Source organism: Pleurodeles waltl, chromosome 6 (assembly GCF_031143425.1).
Source record: "Pleurodeles waltl isolate 20211129_DDA chromosome 6, aPleWal1.hap1.20221129, whole genome shotgun sequence".
Lineage (NCBI taxonomy): Eukaryota > Metazoa > Chordata > Amphibia > Caudata > Salamandridae > Pleurodeles > Pleurodeles waltl.
The window spans coordinates 541604397-541631807 of NC_090445.1; the positions used below are offsets into that span (position 1 = coordinate 541604397).

General features: G+C 45.4%; 1 protein-coding gene across 5 annotated transcripts in view; it reads right to left on the reverse strand.

The window, feature by feature from the left end:
• Positions 1 to 27411, reverse strand: part of PHTF1 (putative homeodomain transcription factor 1) — a 499499-nt gene that overhangs the window by 79970 nt on the left and 392118 nt on the right. For 4 of the 5 annotated variants that reach the window (XM_069238694.1, XM_069238696.1, XM_069238695.1 and 1 more), the window contains one exon: positions 596 to 751. The exons of the other annotated variant lie outside the window; for it this stretch is intronic. In XM_069238694.1, the coding sequence (XP_069094795.1) occupies positions 596 to 751 (156 nt within the window). The remainder of the gene's footprint in view (positions 1 to 595; positions 752 to 27411) is intronic. 5 annotated transcript variants of the gene reach the window in all.

The window sequence follows — 27411 nt, forward strand, 5'->3', positions numbered from 1 at the left end:
TCCAAACTTGGCTGGCAGAATCACTTAATTTAGTAGAAATGGAATAATATATTACAAAACCTGTTTTTTAACCTTATATTGATTTCATTTGGAAAAAAATGTCATCTTGTTTCTGTCTATCCAATCCGTTTGAAAATGTACTTTTCATTTGCCTATTAGAAACGATCTTTAAATCTTTAAATCCATCCATTTAAATCCATTAAATATGAAGTTTAATATATCTAGACCAGACGAATTCGTAAGTTTTATAATGATTCCACTGAATGAATATGTATGTTCTGGATTAATGTTAATATTGTAATCTTGAAAGATAGCTTCATATATTGATCTTAAAGGAGGTCTAAAACAATCTCAATAAACTTGTTATAACTTAACTTCTATTATTGCATAGTTTTTCAAATATCATATCTGATATAAATCTCGAGTTTGGAGACAACATATTTACTTACCAATCTGTAAAACAGAGAGATTATTACCAAGATCTGCAGGGGGAGGGTTGTCTTAAACCATAATTTATTAGTTTTATTGTTAAACTGCCCATGTCCAATTCGTCCTCTTTGACAACTAAATACATAAATAACCAAAATGCCAGTACCTGCTCTGTCAGTAAAATAGAAACATTGCTGTATTTTTTGTTTGTTTCCGATCCAAGTGAAGTTAAACGCAGCAGAAAAATCAACAGCGCTGTTTCCCAGATTAACAGTTCCCAGTTATAGACATAGCTTAGAAATGTTGTGTGACCATGCAGGACCTGCCAAGAGAAACGACAAGCAACATCAGGAGAGGACACAGATTTTGTCTTCCATAAATGTGAATAGAACAGTAGGCCCGTAACAAGCTATTATAACAGTTTACACGTAGTCTGCTTTTCTTATTTCATACATTAGTGCCTTAAATCCTCTGACGCAAAAGCGCCCATATGTGAAGAAGTTCGGCTTTGCTGCAGATGAATTTTAATTCCTAATGTTAACCAAATATTCTTATCCAATAATATTTACGGATATTTACTATATTTGTATAACCAATACCTCATATATGTTTCTGCAAAGGACAAAAATGTTCTGAAAAAAACCCAACCAAAAACAAGGAATGGCAAAGCCAATAGTCACACAGGCATGATGAAATTATGTTTTAATGCAATAGTGCATTAAAGTGAGACTTAATGACTTGGTCACTGCAAAGCATGGTGGTAGTGGTATACTATTGGTGGTGCTGTTACAGGCAGGGTTGGGTGTAAGGTACCAGTTGGTATTGGTGAATAAAGGAAATTGAGGAATCCAAAAGAGATGCATAAGGTTGCAGAATGTGGCTCTTTTTGGAAGTTCTTGTCTTAAATAAAATCTTCGCCTCCCGGACCTTGTTTAAAGGCATTCCAAGGCATTAGCGTGAGTCAGCAAGGATAAAAATTCCAGTCTTGTGGATCTGACCTCTTTGCAATTAATACTGTGTTTTCAACATACAGCATCGTACCAAATTTAAATATACATTTGAATGGGTCTGACACCTAATGCCTGATGCACTTTTATGATGTTGTGGTCCTGATATGGCATCACCAAGGAAAACAAGCATTTACAATGCAACGGGTCTCGCGTTTGCTCATGTTAGAGCTGATCGCGTTGTAAACTCCTAACCCCACTTTTCACCTATCAGGCAGAAGTGCATTTATGTACATAACCCGAAAAAGTGAAATTAACTATGTAAAGCGCTCGACTTCTGCCAAGCGAAATCGCGCTCGTAAATTAGAGAAAAAGAAGTCCACGAGTCCGATGGAAAAAAGCGAGCCTCGCATGTTTTCTGTACTTGGGCGCTGCGCTGGAGGAGGGCTCACCACGGAAAAGGCATGACGTATGCGTGCCTTCGACTAATGAAAGCAAACAGATTTTATTAGGAAAGCCCACGAACCAATAAAAAACACTGACGTGAAGTTGACAGGGCTCCGAGCCCTTTTCTAAATACTAAAGCGTCTCGCTGCGATACGCATGCGTGAGCGCATGCAACGCAGGCTCGACCCTAAAAATGGGTCTGCTGTGTGAAATGAAAAGTGAGACACGTAAAATGTTATGGTTAAATGCTGTATTCACCAGGAGCTAAGGCACTATTTAATTAGTCTATTATTATTGCAACAAGGCATGTTAATACATTAACTGACATGTAATAATTGAATTTCTATGTAATTCAGATGCATGCTATAACTACGCTAACTTTGTCAGGTATCTGACTTGCTCTGCAATCATATGGATGAGTGATAGTTTTAATGTAGTTTATTCTGTTTTTACATCTTTTATGGTATAGGCGAATTGTACTCTAATATATAAGTCTTACTGATTTTATAGCTCTTCAATAGTTAATATGGTGTATTTCAACTGAAGGCAATAGAAAAGTATTGGTGGTCATATATTTGATGATGTCAGATTAAAGTGAACGGTCTTAAATAATGCTGGACTATTGAAAACAATCACAGACATGCTTTCTTGCTTGCATTAAATGGACATTCCCATTTCTGCTCCGACACATGCAGTTTCTGCAGTAATGGTGCTGGTATGTTGATACTTTTGAAGGTGCCCTGCTCTTGCTCCCTTGAGCTCATCTCCGAAGCTGCCGGCTGTAGCATCAAACACCCGTAGTCGTGACCGATTCTAGAAACATCAGATATAGAGCTTAAAGGTGTGATTTACCTCATGCGCTCTACTCCTTAGCAGGTACTGGAAGCACCCACTCCCCCCTAATAAATACATTTTCTGATAAATAGTTGGGTACAGGTGCTTTCAGTTGGGTGAGGGGGAGTCTGTCGGATTTCACCAGGATGTTTTCCATACACACAGACAAAAACAAACACACTCTATCCCTCTTGGTTTTGAGAGTCCTGGGAAAGGTTGGCATTTTACAAAATATTGTCTTTCTCCAATTTAGTACTCCTAACCCATCCGCATTCCCCTTCCACTGCCCTTTAGCCCCTCATACACCCTGCTTGTTGTATAATATATGCCTGTGTGATTGTGGGAGAATCTGAAGCTCACGCACCCCCTATTTTACTAACCAAGCTACACCCCTCTGTCTGGTTCTCAGCTCTGGTTTTTAATAATACTGCTCAGACTCACCCGAAACCTACATCCGGAGTTTTATTCCACAGTGAAAATGGGGGAGGTGTTTTTGTTGTCTGGTAGTGGGTGCAAGGTTGTATTGGTGGTAGTGGGGGCAGTATTGATGCATGGTGTTGTTATACTGGGAATGGTGTAGGTGGACTTTTTGGTTTAGTATTGTTAATAATTGGTACTGGTGGGCGTGGCATTGGTGGTGTGATAAACACAAAGCAATTAGGAGGCCATAACAACTTAATTCGCGACAAAATCATTTATGAAATTGCATGCTACAATAACATAAAGACTGCCTTCTGTATACAGTGCACTGTATGAGCTACAAATATATAGATGTAACAAAAAGTGTGGATGGTAGAGTGTGTTTCTAAATGTAAATAGTACGTCATGATTCGTAATGTGAGTATTCCATAGGAAACAGAAAATGACACGAAATAGCCAGTAGCAGTGAGAAAGCAATGCTCTCTTGTAGCGGATGTAAGATGGGAGTGTCAAATTCTCGAGCCAATAACTGAAAAATGCTGATCTGAATAAGCCAGTGGTTGAAAGGACTGACCCGAAGCCCTCTCCAAGTATACTGTAAGTAACAGATCTTACAGAGAGCTGTGCTGGCAACCCAGACCTAAAGAGGTTAAAAAAATCACCATCCGTTATTGAACATCTATACAATGTGGCTATCCAATGTGTGTTCATGACATCAAAAATGGAACTGACGCTGCAAATACCCTACACTGGGTATTAGCTTTCTAGAAAACAAGAGTTAGAGACCAGTCGAAACCAATGCGCCTTTTGGCAACATTATGTGATATATTTTCATTTGCTTTTTTATTTTTGTCTAGCCCGAACCTTGCTGGCAGCCTATGGAGGTGTAAAGATAAAGTAAGAGTCACAAGAATAGAAAATACAGATATGCGCGCTAAAACAACTACTGTTCAAACAATAAAGTGCTCGGTTACATCTGGAAGCCAGTAACCACAATTCTGATTGAAAGGCAAAGGTTGTTCCAAAACCCTGGGGTTGAACTAGAGAAGGCCAGATCAGAAGTGGTCAATTTCATAACAAAAGGAATCCTGAGATTGGCTATACGTTTGCTGCGAGTGTAGCAGAAGCCTATGGAGGGTTGCCGCTTAGGGGTGAAGAAGGACTGCTCTAAAATTAAGATTTTAAAAGTGAGGTGGGCCACCTTAAATTTAGTGTGTAATTTAATCGGCAGTCAGTGTATAGGTCCAGCTGCAATGCATCCAAACGTGCCAGTGATGAGTCTGGCAGAGGAGTTTCGAAAAAGCCCAACCACCCTGCTCTTGCCATCAATGTGACACAATACTTGGGACTGTACAGAGATCTGGAAAGCACGCGCAGGAAAAAAAGGTTTTACACAAAGAAGAGGACAAAGGTGAAATTTGGTGGTTTGGACGTTTTTGGGAGATCAATGCCTACATTGTTACTTAAGAGTTTAAAGAAACTGCAAATATCTAAGACTCCAAAAGAAGGCCGGTGACATTTGGGATGGCAAACAGACCTGGACGTTTGCTGCAATTCGGATTTGCTGCTTACAGCTGCAGGCTCACCTGTGCTGGATATTTCCATCAGTTTTTGCATCCTCACGGATTATGTACGGTTTTTGTTTTTATATTAATAAAATATGCTAGGAGTAGAGTTGGGAGGCTTCAATCTCAGCCTAATTTACACTTGGGTGGTAAGGGAAAAATCATGTTTTACGGAGCATGGTCTGGGTCTGGACTGGAAGCTGAAGGTCAAATTTCCTCCGACATAATAAGAGAAGGAGGTGGTTCAGCTTCTGGATCTTCTCTAGATTTAGACTTTACTCCATATATAGGAAGACTTTCTGTTTCGACACAATTCTAAATCAGGCCACCATGTCTCTTGGAACGAAGGAAGGAAATAACAGATTGGGAACTACAACTTCGGTATAAGAGCAAGAAGAAAATAAATACTGCGAACTTGAACCAATTTGGCACGTTCAATTGCTAGAACAGGTTGAAAAAGTAAGTTGGTGAAAATCAGGGAACTGTGGTGATTGACACATTACTGGTAATAGGATTAGTATTGTTTTACTTCGAGGTCACAAAGGGCATGGTCTATGGGAAACAATGCACCTTTGCTTGTTTAACTCCTTCGCTGCAAAGCCTTTTCCCCCTCAGATGTCGGGCCTTTTTTTGGCTATTTGGGGCAGTTCACACTTAGGCCCTCATAACTTTGTGTCCACATAAGCTACCCACACCAAATTTGTGTCCTTTTTCCCCCCACCATCCTAGTGATTCTAGAGGTACCTAGAGTTTGATGGTTTCCCTGAAGGAGACCAAGAAATTAGCCAAAATACAGCGAAATGTTTGTTTAAAAAAAAAAGGGAAAAAAGGGCTACAGACAAAGGATTGTGGTTCTTTTCCCTGAAAATGGCACCAACAGAGGGTTTGCGGTGCTAAAATCACCATCATCCCAGCTTTCAGGAACAGGCAGACTTAAATCAGAAAACCTCATTTTTTAACACAATTTTGGCAATTTACTGGGACATACCCCAGTTTTACTATTTTTTGTGCTTTTAGCCTCCTTTCAGTTAGTGACAGAAATGGGTGTGAAACTAATGCTAGATCCCAGAAAGCTAAACATTTCCGAAAAGTACACAAAATTATGAATTCAGCAAGGGGACATTTGTGTAGATCCTGCAAGGTTTTCCTACAGAAATAACAGCTGAAATAAAAAAATATTGAAATTGAGCTGAAAAAAACCCAGCCATTTTTCTCCACGTTTTACTCTGTAACTTTTTCCTGCAATGTCAGATTGTTGAAAGCAATATACAGTTATCTCTGCTGGTCTCTTCTGGTGGCAGGGATATATAGGGCTCGTAGGTTCATCAAGAACCCTAGGTAACACAGAGCCAGTAAATGAGCTGCACCTTGCAATGGGTTTTCATTGTCCACCGGGTATACAGCAAATCATTTGGTGAAATATAAAGACAGAAAAATAGGTATCAAGGAACACCTTTGTATTTCCGAAATGGACACAAGATGAGGTGTTGAGAAGCAGTGGTTATTTGCACATCTCTGAATCCCAAGGTCCCCATACTAGCATGTGAATTACAGGGCATTTCTCAAATAGCCGTCTTTTTTACACACTGTCTTACATTTAGAAGGAAAAACTTTAGAGAAAGACAAGGGGCAATATGACTTGTTCTGCTATTCTATGTTTCCCCAAGTCTGCTGATAAAAATGGTACCTCACTTGCATGGGTAGGCCTAATGCTTGCGACAGGAAATGCAACATTGACACATCACATTTTTACATTGAAATCTGACCTGTTTTTCACAATGTGCCTAGCTGTGGATTATGGCCTCTAGCTCAGGGAAACCTACCAAACCTGTGCATTTTGAAAACTAGACACCTATGGGAATCCAAGATGGGGTGACTTGTGGGGCTCTCACCAGGTTCTGCTACCCAGAATCCTTTGCAAGCCTGAAACTTTGGCCAAAAAACACTTTTTCCTCACATTTTGGTGACAGAAAGTTCTGGAATCTGAGAGGAGCCACAAATTTCCTTCCACCCAGCGTTCCCCCAATTCTCCTGATAAAAACAGTACCTCACTTGTGTGGGTAGGCCTAGTGCCCGCGACAGGAAATGCCCCAAAACACAACGTGGACACATCATATTTTCCTAAAGAAAACAGAGCTTTTTTTGGGGGAAAGTGCCTAGCTGTGGGTTTTGGGCTCTAGCTCAGACGGCACCTAGGGAAACCTACCAAACCTGTGCATTTTTGAAAACTAGATACCTTAGGGAATCCAAGATAGGGTGACTTGTGGGGCTCTCACCAGGTTCTGTTACCTAGAATCCTTTGCAGACCTCAAATTTTAGCACCCAGCATCCCCCCAAGTCTCCCGATAAAAATGGTACCTCACTTGTGTGGGTAGGCCTAGTGCCCGCGAAAGGAAATGCCCCAAAACACTATGTGGACATATCAAAATGATCAAATAAAAAATATGTCTAGTAGCATATCTGGTGCCCAATTGCAGTGCGATCGGGCAGCAGAAATGCAGAGAGAGACATGAAAGGAGAGGAAAAGCCTTTCCTCTCCTTTGATGCCTCTCTTGCTCCCTCCACTTGATCGGAGGAGAAATGCTCTTGCATTTCTCCTCCGATCCGCGTTGGAAGCTCAGGGCTCCAATGATGTCATTAGACAGAAAATTACAAGAAACAAGGAAAGTAGAGCCCCAAATGACGTCCATAAGCACAAGCTGCCTGTGCATTCCTGGAACTGATTTTGCCACGTCTGAGGTCAGGGGTGGGAAAGTCACCGCCAAGGGTTGCAAGGGGAAAGCCAGGAATCCAGTTGTGACCCCTGGCGACCCCTAAATGATGTACATGCTTCACTTCAGGGATGTGTGCTAACTGAAAAATGTAAATGGTAAGGGTGTTACTGAGTTCTGGAATGCATCTTTTTAATGGACAATTATAAAGCATGTTTACACTAGGTACAACCTGTTTGCATATAATTAAACATGTATTTTGAAAGCACTTGTTAAACACAAAATCTTTGTACACATTTTGCAGCAGCCTATATGTGTACCACACAATTTAAAGAAAAAAGACATTCCGAATGCTTTCTGTCACAGGGTAGGACCTTAGAGCTCTATAAATACACATCTTGCTATTCCCCACTATGGCAAACAGAGTTCACTGGTGTGACGCATCCCAGGCTGATTAAACGTGCATTCATTATTTTATTTAAGGTATACAAGTTATTCTATATGCAGTTAGCTGAAGGGGAAACACCAAAAAAATAGTTATGCCCCCACCTTCACTGACCTCGCAACCATGGCACTCACGACCTCAGTGGCCATACTTGTTATGCACTTCAAGCGCTTATTTTTAGGTCGCAGCTAAAGACATCTTGGGGACATTTAGAAAGCTGACCTAGGAATGCATTCTTCCCGCTGCTTGCCATGGGTTTTGTGGTTTTTAACTCACATAGATTTAGATCCCCACTTGATGTATGCAGTCTTGCTTCGTCTCCATCTCTACCCATAATATACAGCACTCTGTTGTTCCCCAGCTAAGTTTGTGCTATATCAATATAAACTAAGACATGAATTACATTGTGAAGTTATTCTTCTCATACTGCTCTGTGAATGCCCTTTCCTTTTGGACACTTTGTGAACACCCCTCATTTTGTCACATAAAAGCCCTACAGATTTTTCTTTATCCCAGTACATGCATCACACATTTAATAGGGATTATATATGCCTCCTTCTCGATGTCCGAGGGAGCACTTTCTTGTGTTTCTCAGGGAACCCCCTCTTAGACATCTTTTTGTTCCCTAAAGCATTTGTTTATTAAGTGTCTCAAGTTGTTTTTAGTAAGAAAAGACACCTTTGTAATACAGCTTTCTTTTCTGTGTATCAGACATGCACACAGGCACAAGATTCGTTGGTGTAAAACATCGTGCAGGCATCTGATAACTCGCAGGTCTAGTGGATACTCTAGAAGCTCCAGCAGTGCTTAGTGACTGAGTGGAAATTTTTGGCAAAGCCAGTAGATCTAGCTTTAATGTGTTGATGAATGAAAATATTGGCATGTATGAATGCTGTTTGCATGTGTTAGCACATTAAAGGCATACATTTTGGCAATGTATGCTCCTATACTGGCCCTGAGAATGTCTCTTCCTGCAATATGTGAAGTGGCAGCCCCATCATTATCGCTTGATGTACAAGCCCTTCCGAAGTTCGGGTCTAGTTGCGCCTCCGCCCAGAGGGGACTAATAAATCATGGCCCCGGTAGTACATTACTAATGAAACTGCTGCTTGCACGCACCAGACGTATCAGTAATGAGTGCCTTTGAAAATGGGATGGGGTAGGACTTTGAATGACAAATGAGTTTTTTAAGGAGGGTAGTGAAACAGGTAACATGACACCTTCGTGCAATAAGCTTTGGAATTGTTGTGTATACAAGTCTGTAAGTCAACCTGGGCATCAGAACGCAGGTTTGTAGTGTCTGGGCTTTTTGCATAGTGCCTTGTGCATTACTAGACAGCTTCCGGACTGCTGCTATGTATAGGGCTCTTGGGCAGTTGACTTAGCAGGACAAGAAAACCACTCTTTTGGTGTTGGAGGAGCCTGAGTCAAAACAGGTGGCATTTGGTACTTATCAGAAAGCCTACAAGATTAAACATTTTCAAACCCTGAATGGGTGCCCACTGTAGATCAAGAGGCAATGCAATCAACTAGTCTTGTCAAAGCCAAAAAGCCCTGCCTGTGCAAGATCTATTGACTTAATCAGTGTTTTTTCAGCTATGTTGTACAACTGTGTAGCATGGCTGAAAAATAAATAAAAAATAAAAAAAAGCTATAAGACAGCCAGCACTGATGGCGTCATTGCACTTTATTTTTTATTTTTTATCTTTCAATCATGTTGAATAGCTGCTCCGCTGTGGGATGTAGACTTTGGTTAGTGAGAACAGTGCCTTGCGCTCAACAAAACAATCAATATTTTCCTGTTGATGGCTTCCAGTCTGGGTTGAAACTGCAACTGAATAACATCAATACTCAACTAACAGCATAAGCAAATGATTTTACATGCACTTAAGCATCACACACAGTGGTTATCATAATGTTGACAGCTGTTAGAAGAAAAATGCAGAGAAGTGTTATTGTAACAAAAGAAGTGTTCCACATTTTCTGTTTCCTGCAACTGTGTTTTGAAATAGCACTACAACATTTACAGTTGACATTTACTATTATGATAGTAATTTATGCAGAAGTGCAGTTTGTAGTTAATATCTATACATAAAAAAATATGTGTGGTTTTTGTGAGTGGAAAGAGTATTGAGGAGCTTGACGCTGCTGTCAATACACAAAAAAGATACCTGTTAAGAAGTGCTGTGGAACAGCACTACCTGCTTCAGAGAGCCTTGGTTTTCATTATATGGATTCTAGCAGGCATAGCATCAAAAATATCCTACGACATGAAGTACAGAGAAGGCTGACCTGAAGCCACATGGCTAGTATCCCTCTGAAGTTTTGCTATGACCCAGTCTAGTCTGAATTTGGATGCAAGGCCAGAGGTGTTGAAGGTGATTAGACCATACTGAAATGGGTGACTGAGGTGTGAAGAAATAGGAGAAGGACTGCGGGGCTGTGGGCGAACTTTCCTTATGATGTGTAGAAGATGGGGATTCCATGGCTAGATTTAATATGGGGTAAGTATTTGTGTATTGTAAGGAAATGCCTCCTTGGCATGGTTACACCCTAGCTTTTTGCCTTTGCTGATGCTAAGTTTTGATTGAAAGTGTGCTGGGACCCTGCTAACCGGGCCCCAGCACCAGTGTTCTTTCCCTAAACTGTACCTTTGCTTCCGCAATTGGCACAGCCCTGGCACTCAGATCAGTCCCTTTTAACTGGTACCCCTGGTACCAAGGGCCCTGATGCCAGGGAAGGTCTCTAAGGGCTGCAGCATGTCGTATGCCACCCTGGGGACCCCTCACTGAGCACATGCACACTGCATCACAGATTATGTGTGCTGGTGGGGAGAAAATTACTAAGTCGACATGGCACTCCCCTCAGAGTGCCACGCCAACCTCACACTGCCTGTGGCATAGGTAAGTCACCCCTCTGGCAGGCCTTACAGCCCTAAGGCAGGGTGCACTATACCACAGGTGAGGGCATATGTGCATGAGTACTATGCTCCTACAGTCTAAGCAAAACCTTAGCCATAAGGGTAGCCATAAAAGTATATGGTCTGGGAGTTTGTCAAACACGAACTCCACGGTTCCATAATGGCTACACTGAGATCTGGGAAGTTTGGTATCAAACTCCTCAGCACAATAAATGCACACTGATGCCAGTGTGCTATTTATTGTAACATGCACCCACAGGGCATCTTAGAGATGCCCCCTGAATACCAATCCGACTTCTAGTGTAGGCTGACCAGTTCCTGCCAGCCTGCCACAAACCAGACAAGTTGCTGGCCACGTGGGGAGAGTGCCTTTCTCACTCTGTGGCCAGGAGCAAAGCCTGTACTGGGTGGAGGTGCTTCACACCTCCCCCTGCAGGAACTGTAACACCTGGCGGTGAGCCTCAAAGGCTCACCCCTTTTGTTACAGCGCCGCAGGGCATCCCAGCAAGTGAAGATGCCCGCCCCTCCGGCCACTGCCCCAACCTTTGGGGGCAAGGCTGGAGGAGATAATGAGAAAAACAAGGAGGAGTCACCCACCAGTCAGGACAGCCCCTAAGGTGACCTGAGCTGAGGTGACCCCTGCCTTTAGAAATCCTCCATCTTAGTTTTGGAGGATTCCCCCAATAGGGGTGTGCCCCCCTCCCCACAGGGAGGAGGCACAAAGAGGGTGTAGCCACCCTCCAGGACAGTAGCCAGTGGCTACTGCCCTCCCAGACCTAAACACACCCCTAAATCTAGTATTTAGGGGGCACCCCAGAACCCAGGAAATCAGATTCCTTTAAACTGAAGAAACAAGAAGGACTGCTGACCTACAAGCCTGCAGAGAAGACAACAACTGCTTTGGCCCCAGCCCTACCGGCCTGTCTCCTGACTCAAAAACCTGCGACCAGCGACGCATCCGACAGGGACCAGCGACCTCTGAAGCCTCAGTGGACTGCCCTGGACTAAAGGACCAAGAAACTCCCGTGAGCAGCGGCTCTGTTCAACAACAGCAACTTCTTTGCAATAAAGAAGCAACTTTTAAAGAACTCACGTTTCCTGCCGGAAGCGTGAGACTTCACACTCTGCACCCGATGCCCCGGCTCGAGATCCAGAGAACAAACACCACAGGGAGGACTCCCCAGCGACTGCGACCCCGTGAGTAGCCCAAGACGACCCCCCTGAGCACCCACAGCGATACCTGCAGAGAGACCCCAGAGGCTCCCCCTGACTGCGACTGCCTGTAACAAGGGACCCAACGCCTGGAACCAGCACTGCACCCGTAGCACCCAGGACCTGAAGGAACCGAACCTCAGTGCAGAAGTGACCCCCAGGCGCCCCTCTGCCTAGCCCAGGTGGTGGCTGTTCCGAGAAGCCCCTGTGCCTGTCTGCACCGCTAGAGTGACCCCCGGGTCCCTCCATTGAATCCTATTCCGCCACATCTCTCTTCTGCCTTTCCCAGCCAAAGTAATAGAGAAGACCGTCAACAAACAGCTGACCACCTTCCTGGAAGACAACAACCTTCTCGACCCCTCACAAACCGGATTCCGAACCAACCACAGCACTGAAACCGCCCTCATCTCAGTCACCGACGACATCAGAACCCTGATGGACAACGGTGAAACAGTCGCCCTCATTCTGCTCGACCTCTCGGCTGCCTTTGACACCGTCTGTCACCGCACCCTAATCACCCGCCTCCGCTCCACCGGAATCCAAGGCCAGGCCCTGGACTGGATCGCCTCCTTCCTCTCAAACCGTTCCCAAAGAGTTTACCTCCCTCCGTTTCGCTCAGAACCCACCGAGATAATCTGCGGCGTACCCCAAGGCTCATCACTCAGCCCGACACTCTTCAATGTCTACATGAGCCCCCTCGCCAACATCGTACGCAAGCACGACATCATCATCACCTCCTACGCCGATGACACGCAACTTATACTCTCCCTCACCAAGGACCCCGCCAGCGCCAAGACCAACCTACAAGAGGGTATGAAGGACGTCGCAGATTGGATGAGGCTCAGCCGCCTAAAGCTGAACTCTGAAAAAACGGAAGTCCTCATCCTCGGCAACACCCCGTCCGCCTGGGACGACTCCTGGTGGCCCACAGCCCTCGGCACCGCACCGACCCCCACAGACCACGCCCGCAACCTCGGCTTCATCTTGGACCCTCTTCTCACCATGACCAAGCAAGTCAACGCCGTGTCCTCCGCCTGCTTCCTCATCCTCCGCATGCTCCGCAAGATCTTCCGCTGGATCCCCGCCGACACCAGAAAAACCGTGACCCACGCCCTCTTCACGAGCCGCCTGGACTACGGCAACACCCTCTACGCCGGGACCACAGCCAAACTCCAAAATCGCCTGCAACGCATTCAAAACGCCTCGGCCCGCCTCATCCTCGACATACCCTGCAGCAGCCACATCTCCGCACACCTGAGACACCTGCACTGGCTCCCAGTCAGCAAAAGGATCACCTTCCGACTTCTCACCCACGCACACAAAGCCCTCCACGACAAGGGACCGGAATACCTCAACAGACGCCTCAGCTTCTACGTCCCCACCCGCCTCCTCCGCTCCTCTGGCCTCGCACTCGCTGCTGTCCCTCGCATCCGCCGCTCCACGGCGGGTGGGAGATCTTTCTCCTTCCTGGCGGCCAAGACCTGGAACTCCCTCCCCACCAGCCTCAGGACCACCCAGGACCACTCCGCTTTCTGGAGACTCCTAAAGACCTGGCTGTTCGAGCAGCGATAACCCCCCCTTTTTCCCCTAGCGCCTTGAGACCCGCACGGGTGAGTACCGCGCTTTATAAATGTTAATGATTTTGATTTTTTTGTTGATTTTTGATCTAAAACCCGACGCTTGCTTTGCACACTGCACCCGCCTGCCACTGTGCCGCTGAGGGTGTCCCCTCCAGTGCTCTACAAAACACCCCTGGTCTGCCCCCCGAGGACGTGGGTACTTACCTGCTGGCAGACTGGAACTGGAGCACCCCTGTTCTCCATAGGCGCCTGTGTGTTTTGGGCACCTCTTTGACCTCTGCACCTGACCGGCCCTGAGCTGCTGGTGTGATAACTTTGGGGTTGCCTTGAACCCCCAACGGCGGGCTGCCTATGCCCAGGAACTAAGACTTGCAAGTGTTTTACTTACCTGACAAACTAACCATTACTTACCTCCCCCAAGAACTGTTGATTTTTGCACAATGTCCACTTTTAAAATAGCTTATTGCCATTTTAACAAAGACTGTATATGATATTGCTTTTATTCAAAGTTCCTTACTTACCTGTGTGGAGTACCTTGCATTTTATGTATTTACTTCAAATCTTGAACCTGTGGTTCGTGAAATAAATTAAGAAAATATATTTTTCTATATAAAAACTATTGGTCTGGAGTTAAGTCTTTAAGTGTGTGTTCCTTATTTACTGCCTGTGTGTGTACAACAAATGCTTAACACTACCCTCTGATAAGCCTACTGCTCCACCACACTACCACAAAACAGAGCATTAGAATTATATAATGTTGCCACTATCTTACCTCTAAGGTGACCCCTTGGACTCTGTGCACACTATTTCTTGCTCTGAAATAGTATATACAGAGTCAACTTCCTACATTGGTGGATCAGCGTTGGGATCTAAGACTTTGCATTTGCTGGACTACTCAGCCAATACCTGATCACACGACTAAATTCCAGAAATTGCCATTATAAACTTTTTTTTGAAATTTGAACTATTTTTCTAAATTTGTAAAAGTCCTGCTGGGGCCTTATGGAAGTCCCAGTTAGCTTTTCTTTTAGAGTTTAAAAGTTTGTAAAAGTTTGAATTTAAGTTCTAGAAGTAGTTTTTAGATTCTTAAAAAGTAATCCCAACTTTTAGAGAAATAATGTCTAGCACAGAAGAGATGGTGGTGAAACTCAACCTCACCACTTACCTGCATCTAGGGATGTCAGAGCTAAGGACTCTCGGTAAGCTAAAAAATATAAAAACTGGGTCCAACCCTACCAAAGTCAAGCTCCAGGAGCTTTTGGCAGAGTTTGCAAAGGACCACCACTCTGAGGATAATCCTACAGAGGGGGAAGCTAGTGACCAGGAGGATGATTCCCTCCCTCCTGTCCTAGTTAGGGAGGCCAGGGTCCCTCAAACCCTGATTCCACAAGTGATAGTCAGAGATACTGGTTCTTCCACAGGGGAGACCAGTAACTCTGGAAGCATTGAGGACAGCCTCAATGAAGATGCCCTCCTGTTAGCCAGGATGGCCAAAAGATTGGCTTTGGAGAGGCAGCTCCTAGCCATAGAGAGGGAAAGACAAGAGATGGGTTTAGCTCCCATCAATGGTGGCAGCAACATAAATAGGGTCAGAGAAAGTACTGACATGCTAAAAATCCCCAAAGGGATTGTAACAATGGTGATGATATCACCAAGTGGTTCACAGCTTTTGAGAGGGTTTGTGCAACCAGAAAAGTAAACAAATCTCACTGGGGTGCTCTCCTTTGGAAAATGTTCACTGGAAAGTGTAGGGATAGACACCTCACACTCTCTGGTAAAGATGCCAAATCCTATGACCTAATGAAGGCTACCCTGATTGAGGGCTTTGGATTTTCAACTGAGGAGTACAGGATTAGGTTCAGGAGGGCTCAAACATCCTCAAGCCAGACCTGGGTTGATTTTGTTGACTTCTCAGTCAAAACACTAGATGGTTGGATTAATGGCAGTGGTGTAAATGATTATGATGGGTTGTATAACGTGTTTATGAAAGAACATCTTTTAAGTAATTGTTTCAATGATAAACTGCATCAGCATCTGGTAGACCGAGGTCTAATTTCTCCCCAAGAATTGGGAAAGAAGGCAGACCACTGGGTCAAGACAAGGGTGACCAAGACTTCCACAGGGGCTGACCAAAAGAACGGGGTCACAAAGCCTCCCCAGGGAAAGAGTGTTGACACATCCGAGGGAAAAAGTAAAGAGTCTTCTACAGTGCCCCAAAAATCTGCTCAGGAGGGTGGGTCCAAAGCCTCTTCACAATCCTCATTTGGGTATAAGGGTAAAAACATTGATCCCAAAAAGGCCTGGTGTCACAGCTGTAATCAGCATGGACACCAAACTGGAGACAAGGCCTATCCCAAGAAAGGTTCCACAACAACTACTACTCCAGTTAGCACTGGAATAGCCAATCTCCAAGTGGGATCAACAGTGTGCCCAGAGCAAATCAGGGTTCACACTGAAGCTACGTTAGTCTCAGAGGGTGGGGTGGACCTAGTCACACTTGCTGCCTGGCCACCTAACATGCAACATTACAGGCATCAGCTCTTAATTAATGGGACTAGAGTAGAAGCTCTGAGGGATACAGGTGCCAGTGTCACTATGGTGACAGACAAACTGGTTTCCCCAGGGCAATACACCTGGCTGGACAAATATATCCAGTCACTAATGCTGACAATCCGACTAAAGTCCATCCCATGGCAATGGTAACTTTAGAATCGGGAGGGGTCACTGGCCTGAAACAGGTGGTAGTCTCTTCTGCTATACCACTAGAATGTCTGCCTGGAAATAATCTGGAGTCCTCAGCATGGGCAGAGGTAGAACTCAAAAACCCATGCAGCCATGCTGGGTATCCCTGAACTGGTGTGTGTCAAGACAAGGGCACAGGGTGAAAAAGAAGTGTTGGAGTCTGGAATAATGGGCCAACCTTCCAAGAGAAAAGGAAACAAGACTGGGGAACCAGCTTCAGCACTGAACAAGAAACAGAACCTCTCTTCTCAGGAAGAAGTTCTATCCCCTGAGTCCATGGAGCTGGAACCTTACCAGGTTGAGCTCTTGGGCCCAGGGGGACCCTCAAAGGAACAGCTGTGGAAGGGGCAAGGAACCTGTCCCTCTCTTGAAGGCCTAAGACAGCAAGCAGCTGAACAAGAAAGGAAATGTCAGTGGAAAACACACAGGGTCTATTGGGAAGATGGACCCCTTCACACTGAGGCAAGAGATCCCAAACCAGGTGCCACTAGGAGAGGTGTGCTGCCTCAGGAGTTTAGGGAGTTCATTCTGACCTTAGCCCATGACAGTCCCCTCTCTGGGCATTTGGGACAAACCAAGACATGGGAGAGGTTAGTCAACCATTTCTATTGGCCCAATATGTCCCAGAAGGTAAAGGAGTTTTGAACCTCCTGTGTCACCTGTCAAGCCAGTGGTAAGACAGGTGGCCATCCATAGGCCCCCCTCATTCCACTTCCAGTGATGGGGGTTCCCTTTGAAAGAGTGGGAGTGGACATAGTGAGTCCACTTGAACCTCCCATGGCATCAGGGAATCAATATATCCAAGTAGTAGTGGACCATACTACTAGGTACCCTGAAGCAATTCCCCTTAGGTCCACTAATGCCCCTATAGTAGCCAAAGCACTCATTGGTATTTTTACCCGAGTGGGATTTCCTAAGGAGGTGGTTTCTGACAGAGGTACCAACTTCATGTTAGCTTGCCTAAAACACATGTGGAATGAGTGTGGGGTGACTTACAAATTCACCACACCATACCATCCACAAACCAATGTTCTTGTTGAGAGATTTACAAGACATTAAAGGGCATGATCATGGGGCTCCCTGAAAAACTCAAAAGGAGATGCAATGTCCTCTTACCATGCCTGCTTTTTGCCTACAGAGAGGCCACGGAAGGGAGTAGGGTTTTCCCCCTTTGAACTTCTGTTTGGCCATCCTGTTAGGGGACCACTAGCTCTTGTAAAGGAAGGCTGGGAGAGACCTCTCCATGAGCCTAAACAAGATGTGGTGGACTATGTACTAGGCCTACGTTCAAGGATGGCAGAGTACATGAAAAAGGCAAGCAAAACCCTTGAGGCCAGCCAACAGCTCCGGAAGATGTGGTATGACCAAAAGGCTGCTATGGTTGAGTTTCAGCCAGGGCAGAAAGTCTGGGTTCTGGAGCCTGTGGATCCCAGGGCACTTCAGGACAAATGGAGTGGCCCTTACCCAGTACTAGAAAAGAAGAGTCAGGTCACCTACCTGGTGGACCTAGGCACTAGCAGGACCCCCAAGAGGGTGATCCATGTTAACCGCCTAAAACTCTTCCATGATAGGGCAGATGTAAACATGTTAATGGTTACAGATGAGGCCAATGAAGCAGAGAGTAAACCTTTCCCTGATATCCTCTCCACTGACCCTAAGGATGGCACAGTAGATGGAGTGATCTACAAAGACACCCTTCTCTGGCTAACAGCAGGCTGACTGCAGGCAAGTCCTCCAGCAGTTTGCTGAGCTCTTTTCTTTAACCTCTGGTCAGACACACCGGTGTACCCATGATGTGGACACACGAGTCACCATGCCTGTCAAAAACAAAATATTTAGACAGTCTGATCAAGTTAAGGAAAGCATCAAACTGGAAGTCCACAAGATGCTGGAGTTGGGAGTGATTGAACACTCTGACAGTCCCTGGGCTAGCCCAGTGGTCTTGGTCCCCAAACCTCACACAAAAGATGGCAAGAGGAAGATGAGGTTCTGTGTGGACTACAGAGGGTTTAATTATGTCACCAAGACAGATGCTCACCCCATTCTAAGGGCAGATGAATTAATAGACAAAGTGGGTGCTGCCAAATACTTAAGTACCTTTGACTTAACAGCATGGTACTGGCACCAGAATGGCACCAGGAACAAAAGAGAAAACAGCATTCTCTACACCTGATGGGCACTACCAGTTTACTGTGATGCCCTTTGGCTTAAAGAATGCCCCTGCCACCTTCCAAAGGTTGGTGAATCAAGTCCTTGCTGGCTTGGAGTCCTTTAGTGCCGCTTATCTTGATGATATTGCTGTCTTTAGCTCCAGCTGGAAGGATCACCTGGTCCACCTGAAGAAGGTTTTGCAGGTCCTGCAAGCAGCAGGCCTTTCTATCAAGGCATCTAAATGGCAGGTAGGGCAGGGTACTGTGGTTTACTTGGGTCACCTTGTAGGTGGAGGCGAAGTTCAGCCACTCCAACCCAAGATCCAGACTATTCTGGACTGGGTAGCTCCAAAAACCCAGACTCAAGTCAGGGCATTCCTTGGCTTGACTGGGTACTATAGGAGGTTTGTGAAGGGATATGGATCAATATTGACATCCCTCACAGAACTTACCTCCAAGAAAATGCCAAAGAAAGTGAACTGGACCGTGGACTGTCAAAAGGCCTTTGACACCCTGAGGCAAGCAATGTGCATAGCACCAGTTTTGAAAGCTCCAGATTACTCTAAGCAGTTCATTGTGCAGACAGATGCCTCTGAACATGGGATAGGAGCAGTCCAGTCCCAAACAAATGATGATGGCCTTGACCAGCCTGTTGCTTTTATTAGCATGCGGTTACTCCCCAGGGGGCAGCGTTGGAGTGCCATTGAGAGGGAGGCCTTTGCTGTGGTCTGGTCCCTGAAGAAGTTGAGACCACACCTTTTTGGTACTCACTTCATAGTTCAAACTGACCACAGACCTCTCAGATGGCTAATGCAAATGAAAGGAGAAAACCCTAAACCCTACAGGGAATGGACTTTGTAGTGGAACACAGACCTGGGACTGCCCATGCCAATGCTGATGGCCTTTCCAGGTTCTTCCACTTAGAAAATGAAGACTCTCTTGGGAAAGGTTAGTCTCATCCTCTATCCTCTTTCGTTTGGTGGGGGGGGGGGTAGTGTAAGGAAATGCCTCCTTGGCATGGTTATCCCCTAACATTTTGCCTTTGCTGATGCTAAGTTTTGATTGAAAGTGTGCAGGGACCCTGCTAACCAGGCCCGAGCATCGGTGTTCACTCCCTTGTAACTCGTAAACACAAGGAAAATGTTTATGCTTGATAGCTTTGTTATTTCTGATAGAGATCAAATGCCAGTAATACTGTTTACTGCGCTTGAAATGTATGTATATGTTTATATATACTTATCCCTGTACGATTTTGCCCAATATGGCACCTATATTACATATTGGGAACCTTATATTTTCAATGACCTCAAAACGGCACCAATTTTAAACACTATTTGTAATTCGAGTATGCTTTCATACACTTTTGCATTTTGATAAGACCATGATTGGTCCATTTTCACAACTTAAATTAAAATGTACCTCATTTTTAGAACACAGTATGGAAAATAACCATCAAAGATAGGGTATTATGTGAATGACTGAATTAATATTTTACCTGGCCTAGATGGTGCTTAAAATCGTAGGGAGGCAAGCATGCCCCACAGCAAATGACGCAGGACTATTTCTTTTTATGACTTGAAAATGGCACCAAAGACCAAATTCCATTAGCATTCGGCATTGCAGACCGCGGAGACCCATACCTAAATTGAGTAAGTGTTTCCTAGTCTTACCACTCTACTGCTTAAAGCTTGTGTCTCAATTCTCAAATGTCCAAATTTGTGACAGTGCTACTCAGGCAGTCCTCTATCATCATATTTTTGCATGTCCCCTGTTAGCCGACCCAAGAGTGCACATTCACCACTTTATGTTTTTTTATTTAGTATGCAAAATCTTTTTGAATCTGCCAAGTACTTCAAACTCTATGGCAATATCACTTTTGTTTGATATTTTTGGATGAGACTCAAGTCGTTCAGTTATCAATGTTCGTGCTCAATAATAATCAACTTTCTGATTCCATGAGCCTGATCACACAAATATATATTTTTTGGGGATACCCCAACCCTACAGGATAACAATTTTTAGGATGGAATACTAGGAGTAATAAGCAGCTAAGCAATAGATTGGATTGTCAATCCTTGTGTAACAGCGATATCATTGAAGCATTTTACCAATGAATGTAGATGATAACATATTGTCAGAAAATATTTAAACTGGCATTGTGTTTGAATGGCTTCTGTGTTTTGCCTCAAAAACGCCCACTGAGATAGGTCTATATTAAACTTATGTAAATATATCAAGAGCATTGGGCAATAGTGAATTCACCCTATATCTATAATCAATATTAAGAAAATCACCACTTCGGTGTCTAACCTTTTACCATGTGAGATGACAGCATTCAAGCATACGAATGGCTGGTGCACAGATGTCAGTAGATTTTACATAACACATTAAGGCCTTATAGTAGCCAACTATATAGTTCCACATTCTTATTCTCTCCATGTTTGACTTTAGTCGTTTTCAAAATCATTTCACTCTCCCATTTACAGAGCATAAGTTCTTGATGACCTCCTCGAGGTTTTCTCATTTGTTGTTTAATTCCAGAAAAATGGAATGGTCCATGTTGTTGGCTATTCATCTTGTGTTCAACCAATGGTAATTCTGGATTCTCTGTTTAAGTGGTCGAATTGTGCTGTATATATGAGAAATAGCCTTACCATATGTAAATAATTATTTCTTCTGTGAGATACATCTTCCTGCAGATTTCTCATCACCTCTAACACTTTTTCACACAGAATCCTTAATTGAAGGCTTTAACGCAGTACACCAGAAAAAATGGACATTGGTCTAATAAATTTAAACATCAAAGGAACAAAAGTGCTGAAGTACAGCTCAGCCACATTTTGCATCATCCTCATCTTCTCATTGACGTCAATACTGCCTTGTGAATTTAAAAACCACAAACCAACTTGCTGTGTTGAGAACAGTAATAAGTGTTATCAGTGCAGCTGAAGATGTCATCCCATTAGTAGAGTTCAGAGACAAAGAGCTATTGCTTAGTAATAAGCTAACCCAAAACTAATGCACAAACCTATTCATCAAGAACATCAAAATGGGCTTGGTCATACAAGAAACCACTAGCCCTCTCAAAAGTTTAATCAATCAATCAAAAAGATTTGTAGAGTGCGCTACTCACCTGTGAGGGTCTCAAGGCGCTGGGGGTGGGGAATCAAGGGGGGGCAGGGAGGGTCACTGATCGAACAACCATGTCTTGAGGTTCTTTCTGAAGACCAGGAGGTCTTTAGTTTTGTGAAGGTCGGTGGGGAGGGAGTTCCAGGTTTTGGGGGTGAGGTAGGAGAAGGACCTGCCTCCTGTGGTGGTGTGGTGGATGCGGGGGACTGTGGCTAGGGCGAGGTCGGCTGATCGGAGGTTGCGTGTGGAAGTTCACTCTTTCATTGAGGTAGGTTGGGCCGGTGTTGTGGAGGGATTTGTGTGCACGGATGAGGATCTTGAATGTGATTCTCTTGTCTATGGGGAGCCAGTGAAAGGATTTGAGGTGTGGTGAGATTTGTTCGTAGCGGGGGAGGCCAAGGACGAGGCGTGCGGCTGTGTTCTGGATTCTCTGGAGTTTGCGTTTGAGTTTGAGTGTGGTGCCGGCATAGAGGGCGTTACCGTAGTCCAGTCTGCTGCTGAGTGCGTGGGTGACTGTCTTCCTGGTTTCTGGGGGAATCCATTTGAAGGATTTTTTTTTAGAGTGCAGAGTGTGTGGAAGCAGGAGGAGGTTAGAGCATTGATTTGCTATGTCATGGAGAGGGAGGGGTTTAGGATGATGCTGAGGTTGCGTGCGTGGTTTGCACGGGTGGGTGCGGGCCTAGGGCAGTGGGCTACCAGGAGTCGTCCCATGTGGTTTTGTTGGGGCCGAAGATGATGATCTCCGTTTTGTTTGAGAGCAGCATGTAGGTTGGTTTTGGTGGTGGTGGGGTTGCGGGTGAGGGAAAGGATGAGTTGGGTGTCATCTGCATAGGAGAGGATAGTGATTCCGTGTGCTCGGAGGATGTTGTCTAGGGGGGTCATGTAGATGTTGAAGAGTGTGGGGCTGAGGGAGGACCCTTGGGGGACTCCGCAGGTGATCTTGGTAGTGTTGGAGTGAAAGAGTGGAAGGCGGACTCTCTGGGTCCGGTCGGTAAGGAAGGAGGTGAGCCAGTCTCAGGCTTTGTGGCGAATTTCTATGTTGTGGAGGCGTGTGCGGAGTGTGTGGTGGCAGACGGTGTCAAAAGCTGCGGAGAGGCCTAGGAGGATGAGTGCGACGGTCTTGCCTTTGTCGACTTTGGTCCTGATGTCGTCAGTGCATGCGAGGAGGGCTGTTTCCGTACTGTGGTTTTTGCGGAACCCGGATTGTGAGGGGGCAAGAGTGTTGTTTGCTTCGAGGAAGTGGGATAGGCGGGCGTTGACTGATTTCTCTGCAACCTTGGCGGGGAAAGGGAGGAGGGAGATGGGGCGGTAGTTGGAGAGGATCTCCGGGTCAGCTTTTTTTTTTTTTTAGGAGAGCGTTGATTTCCGCGTGCTTCCAGGGGTCTGGGTAGGTGGCAGAGTCAAAAGAGGAGTTGATTATGGGGGCGATGGTTGGGCTGGCTTTGTTGTAGATGCGATGTGGGCAGGGGTCGGAGGGGGAACAGGAGTGGATGGAGTTCATGGTTTTTTCAGTTTCTTCGTGTGTTGTGGGGGTCCAGGTGGAGAGTGTGGTGGGGGGTCATGAGTGGGGGTTGGGTTGGGTGAGTGAGGGGTGTGTGTGGTATGAAGCTGTTGTGGATGTCCAGGATTTTGCGGAGGAAGTGGTTGATGAGGGCGTCACATAGGGTCTGTGTGTGTGCAGGGTCTATGTTGATGGCTTTGGGTTTGGCAAGTTCATTGATGATGGTGAAGAGTTTTTTGCTGTTTTGAGAGTTGTTGTCAAGGCGTGTCTTGTAGTGATCTCTTTTGGCGGTGCGTATGAGTTGGTGATGGGTGCGAATGGTGGTTTTGAGGGTGGAGAAGTTGGTTGTGGAAGGTTCTAGTCTCCATATTTTCTCAGCTTAGCGGCATTTGCGCTTGGAGTCTTGGAGTTCAGGGGTGAACCATGGGGCGTTCTTGATGTTGCAGGTGGCAATGTGTTTTCTGAGGGGGGCTAGTGTGTCTGCGCAGGTAGTGATCCATTTGGAGAGGTTTGTGTGCTCCTGTGTTGGGGTCGTTGGCGCGGGGGGGGGGTTATGGGCCAGTTGGGAGTTTAGTCGTTCTGTGGGGATCTTGTCCCACACGCGGTAGGGTGTGGTGTGTTGATGGTAGTGTGAGTGGGGGGTTTGGTGAAGGAGAAGTGGACGCAGTGGTGGTCAGATCAGAGGAGTTCGGTGGTGTGGGTGTAGGCTATGTGTTGGCTTGCGGTGAAAATTGCGTTGAGCGTGTGTCCTGCTGAGTGGGTGGGTGCGGTGACCAGTTGTTTGAGTCCGAGGTTGGTGAGGTTGTCTATGAGGGAGGTAATATTGTGGTCTTGTAGGTTTTCTAAGTGAAAGTTGAAATCACCGAGGAGGATGTAGTCTGTGGAGGTGAGGGCGTGCGATCTGATGCTGTCGGCGATGGTGTCACAGAAGGCGGGGCGTGGTCCTGGTGGTCTGTAGATTAGTGTACCTCTGAGGGTGGAGTTGTTGTTAATGTGGATTAGGAATTGCATGTGTTCGGTGTTGTCAATAGTGTCTTGGGAGCTGGTGGTGACTTTGATGGTGTCTCTGTGTAGGATGGCAATGCCACCACCTGGCCTGTTGAGGCGGTCTTTGCGTTGGAGTTTGTATCCCTTGGGGGTGGCGATGGCTATGTCGGGTTCTGAGGAGGGGTTGGTCCAGGTTTCCGTGAGGAAGGCGATGTCAGGTGAGTGTGATGTGATGAGGTCCCAGAGTTCTATGGCATGTTTGTGAAGGGAGCGGATGTTGAGGAGCAGGCAGTTGAGGCGGTTGTGGTGGGTGGCGTTGGTGTGGTGCATGACGGTGTTGTTGCGGGGTGTGTTCTGGTTGTGGGCTGGTGTGCGGCGGGGTTGGTTGGTGGGGGCAGGGTGGGTGAGTCTTGCGTTGGGGGTGTTGTGTTTGTTGAAGGTGGGGTCGCTATGGTTGGTGTGTGGTGTGAGGGATGAGGAGCAGGAGAAGTGACAGGCGTGGCAGATGAAGGGGCCATGAGTGTGTGTGGGGCTAGATGGGGTGCATGTGGGGCGGGGGGTTGAGAGAGTGGAGGGTGAGGGGGAAGTAGGTGTGTCTGAGAGGGCGCAAAATAACTGTCCATGAACTGAGAAAAGTCAAGCGTGCAGCTGCCACGATGCCACTTGCCACCAGTTTGGCCATATTTCAGAGCTGCAACATCACTGGAGTGCCCAAAAGCACAAGGTGTGCAATACTCAGAGACATGGCCAAGGTAAGAAAGGCTGAAAGACGACCACCACTGAACAAGACACACAAGCTGAAACGTCAAGACTGGGCCAAGAAATATCTCAAGACTGATTTTTCTAAGGTTTTATGGACTGATGAAATGAGAGTGAGTCTTGATGGGCCAGATGGATGGGCCCGTGGCTGGATTGGTAAAGGGCAGAGAGCTCCAGTCCGACTCAGACGCCAGCAAGGTGGAGGTGGAGTACTGGTTTGGGCTGGTATCATCAAAGATGAGCTTGTGGGGCCTTTTCGGGTTGAGGATGGAGTCAAGCTCAACTCCCAGTCCTACTGCCAGTTCCTGGAAGACACCTTCTTCAAGTAGTGGTACAGGAAGAAGTCTGCATCCTTCAAGAAAAACATGATTTTCATGCAGGACAATGCTCCATCACACGCGTCCAAGTACTCCACAGCGTGGCTGGCAAGAAAGGGTATAAAAGAAGGAAATCTAATGACATGGCCTCCTTGTTCACCTGATCTGAACCCCATTGAGAACCTGTGGTCCATCATCAAATGTGAGATTTACAAGGAGGGAAAACAGTACACCTCTCTGAACAGTGTCTGGGAGGCTGTGGTTGCTGCTGCACGCAATGTTGATGGTGAACAGATCAAAACACTGACATAATCCATGGATGGCAGGCTTTTGAGTGTCCTTGCAAAGAAAGGTGGCTATATTGGTCACTGATTTGTTTTTTGTTTTGTTTTTGAATGTCAGAAATGTATATTTGTGAATGTTGAGATGTTATATTGGTTTCACTGGTAATAATAAATAATTGAAATGGGTATATATATTTTTTTTGTTAAGTTGCCTAATAATTATGCACAGTAATAGTCACCTGCACACACAGATATCCCCCTAACATAGCTAAAACTAAAAACAAACTAAAAACTACTTCCAAAAATATTCAGCTTTGATATTAATGAGTTTTTTGGGTTCATTGAGAACATGGTTGTTGTTCAATAATAAAATCAATCCTCAAAAATACAACTTGCCTAATAATTCTGCACTCCCTGTATATTTTGGAATATATGTAGTGACATTTTATTGTATGTTAGATAAAAATGACATCCTACTGCCTTTCCTTTGACACCAGTAAAGTGTAGCATAGTTTAAGTTACAAAATCCTCACACTTCAGAGTAAGCGAATGAAAAGTAAACACCAGTCTCCATGTTAAGATGTTGAAATTGATTGTAGAATCCATCATGTATTTCCCCAGCCTTACCCTGGCATGTAATACTCAATGATGAAAAGGCCTGCAAAATGTATGCAAAGGTCTGATGACCTTGGAGAAACAATGTACTCTGTTGAATAGCTTGTAGCACAAGGCTTGCTCAAAAGACACATCACATGATATGCAACTGCCTCGCTCATCTAGCAATAGCCAGCCAAAAATATAACCACATATAGCTAGGTCTAGGGGTCTACATTTGATTGGGTAAAGATTGTGATGAAATTGTTCTGTCAACGCCTGGAAAGTTCCTAGACGTTGGGCATGTGGCCATCACACCCGACACCATCTATTATCATGCTGCTAACACGCTTATCACATGAAATTATGTTTTACTGTGATTGGTTAGATGCTTAATGTTTGTGTAACTCCATGAATCTTCTGATCCACGTCACGCTACGTATTTGCCCATAATGATCTACAAATGACCCTTTTCTGTATCATGATTAGATGTATTTTCATGCCTTTGTGGTTTTCATGCATAAAAGACCAGATGACTGTTCCACTTGTTGGACATGTTGTTTGAAACACAAGGCCTGTGAATTCTTGAATACAACTATGTATGAAGCTTCACTTTGTCTGTGCCACTTTATTTAGCTGAAACAAAAACAAGCACTGTCAAAACCCTACTTCTGGTATTCTGTCGTGGCTCGCAGGTGTTAAAGGGGGCAATTCGGGAAGAAGCGGTTGGGGCACAGGGGTATGACGGGGAAAATATGAATAATTTTTATTTTATTTTTTTATTTAAAAAAACTTACTATACTCTGCCACCGCTCCTCTGTCTCCTCAGCATGCTGCAGTCACAGGCTCACAGCCTGCCCTGGGGCCAATCCTGATGCTGCTCAAAGCTGTGTTAGGATTGGCTGGAAGAGCCCAACAGGCAACTGTGTTGCTGGGCTGAAGAGAGCCCTATGCACATGTGTATTTGGCCGGGCCATCCAAACCAACGTGCTCTGAGGAGGAGTGCTGTGCACCCCCCTCACACTCGCTACCACCGTTGCCCCACCCCTCTACAAGGAAAAAATAATAAACACTGCTTATTATTATTTCCTTGTAAAGGTTTTGCAGCTGCTGGTGGGAGGGTGGAGGAAGGCGGAGGGGGGGTGCCCTTCTGCCCTCATGGTCGTCAGTCTTTTGGAAATTCTTGCTTTTTCATGATTTTTGCAAAATGTAATTGTTCAAGGAGCTGCTGGGCCCTCATTATATCTTAAAACAAGCATTGCGAAGCCAATAGGTCTCGCCTATACAACAGCTATCGGCTTTGGCAAAATGTTTTTGCCTTGGTGTACATCAGTGTGGCTGCTGTTCAGGCCCTTTTCTAACTACAACAGCATCTCACTAGCGATACACATGCACTAGCGCATGGTATCGCAGGCTCTACCCGAAAAATGTCACTCAC